General features: G+C 28.6%; 1 protein-coding gene across 1 annotated transcript in view; it reads right to left on the reverse strand.

The window, feature by feature from the left end:
- Positions 1 to 5,740, reverse strand: part of LOC129961017 (tubby protein homolog) — a 368,549-nt gene extending 362,809 nt beyond the window's left edge. Inside the window, exon 1 of the mRNA XM_056074806.1 lies at positions 5,626 to 5,740. Coding sequence (XP_055930781.1) covers positions 5,626 to 5,678 — 53 coding nt within the window. The 5' untranslated portion in view covers positions 5,679 to 5,740. The remainder of the gene's footprint in view (positions 1 to 5,625) is intronic.
- Between the last annotated feature and the right edge of the window lie 778 nt (positions 5,741 to 6,518).

Genomic DNA, 6,518 nt, shown 5'->3' on the forward strand with positions numbered 1-6,518 from the left:
GATCAAGTTTATAGTAAATATTCTTAAATTTTTTTACCCACAAATCTATCCAAATTCAAAAGAATTCGGTACAGTTATTGAAGATTATGATGACACTAATGTCGATAGTGAAAAGTAATTGTCTCTTGAACAAAAAGTAGAATCAGCGATAAATAAAAAAAAATTCAACAAACTAAAATAAAATACAAAAATCATCTGCATCCAAAACCATCCGACGAGAAATAGATTTATTTGAAGATGAGGGACTTAGAGGTAAATACTTGGAAAAAGTATATCGCACGTTGCTAAAAGTACCACCAACTAGCGTAGATGCTGAAAGAGCGTTTTCTACAGCTATTAATTTTTGTAAAAAATTATGTTCCAGACTTAATGGCAGTACAATTGATGCATTATGTTTTTTTAAAAATCACATTTCAAAAATGTGTAATTGTACTACAGACTGAATAGTGATATTTACACTTTTTGTAATTTAAATAAAGAAGATGTTCCTTTACTTGTTTTTGATTCTTTATATACTGTTATGATTTATAAGTTACAAATTATTTTTTTGTGATATTTACACTCTCTAATAAAACTAGCAAATAAAACAAAGAAACACCTGTATTTTCTTTCTTTTTCTAAAATTTCTACTACCGGTGTTAAAACCGGCATCCCGGTATTAAGATCTAAAAAATACCGAATACCGGTATTGAACTTTTGATCCGATATTGCAATCCCTATGTGTATTCTTGAACTAAAATTGATCAAACGAAGTTTTGAATGCCATTTTTTAAATGATTTTAGACAATTTTGATGAACGCTTCAAAGAAAATCCGCCAATAAACGCATGGCGCTTCCTAGAGGCAATCGTTCACTCGCCTGAAATTATCAAAATCAAAGCTTCATAACTTGATTAGTTCTTGTCGTAAAAGAAAGGTGTTGTTTTTTCTATTTGTCCAAAAAACCATTGTGTCAAAAAAAAATTTATTATATATAACTGAAAGGAATTGTCGGATTAAATGAAAGTTTATACATCTTTATTTTTTCGGCAGTATATGCATTGGCTTAAACGATATAAACATTATTCTTTAAATCATATAGAGCACTTCTGAACTAACTTGAATGGAGTCACAATTAGCATACGGACACATTTGATGGCTTCTAACTTTTTACCTTTTCCGTTTCATGCTTTTTTAATGAATATATGATCATGAACCATCAATATTTTTTAACATAAGAAAAAAATAATTATTTGAAATTTAACAAAATAAAATTTAATGTTTAATATTCTTACTCTCTCCAAGTTTGGAAATAAAATCCATTAACTATATTTGTTTGAATAATTTTTTTGTATAGTTAAACTTTAAAAAATACATAAAATAGGAAGAATCTTAAATAGAAACGAAGCAACTCTTTCCTACATCACCCTATTCTTGTGCCATTTTATTTCAATGGCAAACTTAAAAGTTTAATCGATCAAACTGTGCTAAAATTCCTCTGTTTTACACTAGAGCTTCTTCAAACTCTCTTAAAATCTCAAGAGAATGGAATAATTGGTGAAAGTTTTAATCCCTTCAACAAAGAGAGAATGGTTTTTCCTTGAAATGCCTCAACAGTTTGCTTTAGTGCTTTAAAGGAAGAAGGTAAGACACATTAAAAACTCCCGCTTTTAATGGAAATTACTAATTCAGTAACACTTAAAAGTTTTAGAATCTTCCTTCAGCGGCATTTCAATGACACTAATTGAGCTCTTTTACATCTTTGAATTTCATTAAATATTTTATCGCATTAAATCTAGTCTGCTTTTCTGTCTTCCCTCTTATCTTAGAAAATGCTTTCTGGGAATACCTCAAATATAGGAGTGACAGGATGACGTACATACAAGTAAGCTAGTTTCTGCTTTCCTGAAGGGGTCAGTTATGGAGGTCTTAGTTAGTTAAGAGGTCATAGCATGTACCACTCGTAATAGAGGTGTCATTAAATGTCGATCATAACGCCTGATATTACTATTAGCAACGGCCGAGTCATTCAGTATACCCCGGTTACCTAGGTGGGCCGGGAGTACTTCTTTTTAGTTATTGTCTTAATTAAAGTTTGTGAAAGTGGAAACAAACTAGTATTTATAAATAGTTGCTTCTGTTTTTGCATGCTAACAGTTTTATGCATAGGGAGTATGCATTCCTTCAGGTATTGAATATAATGGGCAAGTTACTTTCTTTGTGAGTATATTTCAAACAGATTTTATTTTTTTCATATATGACACTTCGACGAAATTGATTCATTAATTAATTTGCCCTCCCCATCTCTTCATTTCAAAGCTACACTAGAGCTATTTTGTAATCACCCAGAAATTTTGAACCATAATGATTAATCTGAGCTGGCAATTTTTCATTCCAAATTCTCAAACCGTACCACATCCTATCGAATTTAATGTGAATTAGCCCTGCATACATGTCGGTGCATCAGGCATACATTTGGGGAAATCAGTCTTGAGCTCATGAACCTCCTGTTATGGAGTCTAGATCCTGGCACCAGGCCTAGAGCAATCTAAACTTTCATTTAGTCATTCCAGACAGTAGTTAACAGTACAATGTCATAACCACACAGCTTACCAACCAAAAAAAGTAGCACCCTCACGTTTTTGAAGATGGGTCTTAAATTTGATCTGCTAAATGTTTTTTTAATGTCGCTTAATGATTTAACATAGGTGCTAAAGATTTTAGATATTTCAAGATTCCGCCAATTTTGATTGCGAAACGAACCCCTGAGCTTCAGCCTACGACCCCAGCACTCTAACCATTATATCATCTTATGAAGCATAAAATTAATCTCTGAATAAAAATATTTCATTTATAGTTAAAGTGCTTTTTGTTCCCAAATGCTATATTCGATTAATTACAAAAAGAGCAAGCATTATTTTAAATCCTCAAGAATCAAATATCTAAAAAAAAGTTTAGTAGTTCGACAGAACTGTTTAATTCTTAAAGTCAAAAACTCAATAAAATAAAGCTTTTCTTTCGCTCAACTGTTTGTTATATATAAATAATTTTCTCATAAAACGAAAGGTAAATCAGAAATTATTTAAAACAATAAGAGGAAATCAATTGTACTGGATTTTACATATTTAAATGATAAAGAAGATACTGAACATTTTTGTACTAAAAATCATACTGACTTTCTTAGCTTAACGTCCATTTCGAGTGATCATTTAAGTACTATAAAGCTTCCTTATAAGAAAGCGAATTTTTATCTTATAAGACGTCACATAACTGGTGGTGTGACTAGTTAATTTACCTTCGCTGACCATGGGATGTACCTCCGTGTGACAGCTCCATGCATCAGGTTTGTAATAGGGTGTATTTTGTATATTTATATGCGTAGGTCTGATAAATTCTGTTAATCTAATGTCCTTGTGAAAGGTTGTGGTTATTCGTTTTGATTTACTGACTTAAAAGTTTTAGTTATATCTATTTTAAACCTAATGAGATTTCTTTTAATTTATATTCAGTTTTTTTCCTTTATTTGCAACATTGTCCACTGTGATATTAGCATTGTTTGATTAATTTTATAGAAAAATCTCCTTCGAACGATCATAATAACTTTTGGGGAAAAAATGGTTCAAAGTTTACCGAGGAAATGAACTTTTTCTACAGAAATAAAGTACAAATTACTTTTCATATTTACATGACAGAACTTTGCAAATTTTTCTTGTTGAATACCGAGATCGCTTCCTGTACTTTGAATGAATTTTATTATTCTAAATCGCTTCGAATAATAGTTTTTTTAACTGTATATTTAAATTACTAATTTCGGTTATTTCACACAAAAAAATCATTTTGAGTTTTCAGAAAGAAATTATTTGAGAAGTAAAAAAACTTAATTCAATTTCTGGAAATAATTTTTTTTTACCAAATCTTTTTTAAAAAACGCATTTTTAAGCAAATATTAGAACAAAAACGGAAAAAAAATTCTTCTCCAGAATTTGATTTAAATTTTCTTTAAAAAACATTTATTAGAAAAGGAAGATGTCTTTTTATACTGCTTAACTCTGTCGTTGAGATTAAGTTCTTAAGCTGATAATTGATAAAATATTTTTTTATTTAATTAATTTAATCTTTAGCTTCTAAACTATGAAATTAGGAGCAACAAATCCCAAGTATTCTTTTTATACCATTTCCGTTAAATACATGAAAATCAAATTTTACAAGATAAAAAGCAATATTTTCTTTTCTTTGAAGGTGTTTCATGAAAAAACATGCGATTTGTTGATTTTAATAAAAATATTGCTTCTATGGATACGGTTCCAGAAATTTTTTTTATCATAGAATTTCAAATGTCATGAAAGAGTTTTAAAGGATAATCAGTTTAGAAGCTATAAATTGGTTTTATTTGAAAATTTTTGCTGGAAAGATAAAAAGCAATAATTTTTTTCTTTGAAGGTGTTTCATGAAAACACATGCGATTTGTTGACTTTAATAAAAATATTGTTTCTATGGATACTGTTCCACAAAAAAAATTTTGTATTATAGAATTTCAGATGTCATGAAAGATTTTTAAAGGGTAATCAGTTTGAAAGCTGTAAATTGGTTTTATTTGAATATTTTTGCTGGAAATCCATAAAATTGTATTTCACTATTGTAATAGGCGAAGGTAATATTTAATTATGAAATAGAATTTTTTTCAGTTCTTAAACTTCTTTCATTAAATGACATGTTACGGTCGACGAATTGCTTTATTCAGTAATTAAAGTAAATAAACAGTCGCCTTAAATCGTTTCGAGCGAATTCATCATAGCCACCGGCTAATTTATTTTCAGAGAATGAATTTATAAAACCAAAATAATAAGAGTGTGAAATAACGAATTCGTAAAAAGAAATTTATTAATTACATTTTTATTTTGACTTTCGTAAACAAAACAATACTCATCAAACACTTTTAAGAAGGAAAACTCTGTAAGCTAAGTATTTAATTCAATACCTCTCATTAACTGTTTAAGTGTTCGCTAATTAATAGCTTAATTGACAAAATTCATCCTTAGTGAACAAAAAAATTAAATCTCGTTAGATTTAATTGCGAATTAAGATAATGATATAGTAAATATGAACATAACATTAAACATTTTTTGAATTTGTATCCTTATTTCATAGAAATCTAAAAATAATTATATTGGAAAAATATTTGATTTCTTAACTCTGTAGAAATAATATATAGTAAAGAAAATATCCCTTCAATGTTTACATTTGAATGAGTTACGAGTTTATCGTACCATCATCAGCCATTTATTTTCAGAGAACAATTATAAGATTTGTATTACTAGAAAAATTAAAAATCAAATGTTTTAAAATAACGTTTATGTTCATTAATAAATTCGTTGTGCTAATTTATGTAAATGAATAGTATTAACAAGTGCATTTAAGACAAAAATCGTACACCAATTTTCAATCCAATACCTCTCAAAATAATTTACTAGTTTCTTTAAGACATTTTAAAACCTACAATTTCACCTTAATGAACTAAAATTTAATTCTCGTAAGATGATATGAATGGACTTAATGTTAGATTAAAAATCCATTTAACGCATAAACTTTCTGAATTTTACTGTTATTTGTTAATGCCTAAAAACAATGACATTTTAAAACACCTTACCCCAAATTTGTTCTGTCCCTGTAGCGATAATATGTATAATGGAAAGCATTCATTTGCTGTTTACATTTATTAGCAGTGTGAATTGAATCACGCACGTGTTATTCCAATCATACCTCTTGCTAGGTATGACTAAATTGTGTGGGTCTCCAACTCCACATCCTCTCAAAACTTATTTTAAGAAGAACCAATAATAGCTACTCTGACGGGAGTTTCTTTTCAAGAGAATATCGTTGGCGGAAAAGCAACGAATGAGATGGAACTTTGGCGCGAAAAACTCTTGAAACTTGAAAGAAACACAGCTCTATTTCCAGCACAAGTTTAATCCAACATTATTTATGTACATCATTTATATTTCTGACATAAATTCGAAATTACCCTATTCTAAAATAATCATTCAACGCTGAATCAAAAATAACATAGCTTTCCAATCAACCGGCATTCTTTTTAGGAGTAAATGCGTAATTTCCAGGTGTTTCATATAAACGTCACACGTCTAGTGAAGTTTTCTAATGATAAGGTAGAATTTAGATTGGTGAATAATCATAAGAGCATAAATTAATTGTACAATTTTAAACGAATATTCTTAAATTATATACTTTCATATAACTTGATTTGTAAAAATGACTGATAATATGTAAAAATCGAATTTTTTAAATTAGTTTTTCACTTATTTTCGGATGTAATAGGGGCACAGAATCTGTTAAGTATAAAAGATAACAGCCTCTGAATAATAGTTCTTTATTTTAATATTTTCAAAAAGTAATTATAGATTAATTGCTTAATAAAATCTTTATTCCATAAAAGTAGCGCCACCTAGTAGGGGACTTGAGAAATATTTATTCCAATATTTAATAAAATTTAAAATAATTAATTATAAATTGAATACAAAAAAC

Source organism: Argiope bruennichi, chromosome X2, assembly GCF_947563725.1.
Source record: "Argiope bruennichi chromosome X2, qqArgBrue1.1, whole genome shotgun sequence".
NCBI lineage: Eukaryota > Metazoa > Arthropoda > Arachnida > Araneae > Araneidae > Argiope > Argiope bruennichi.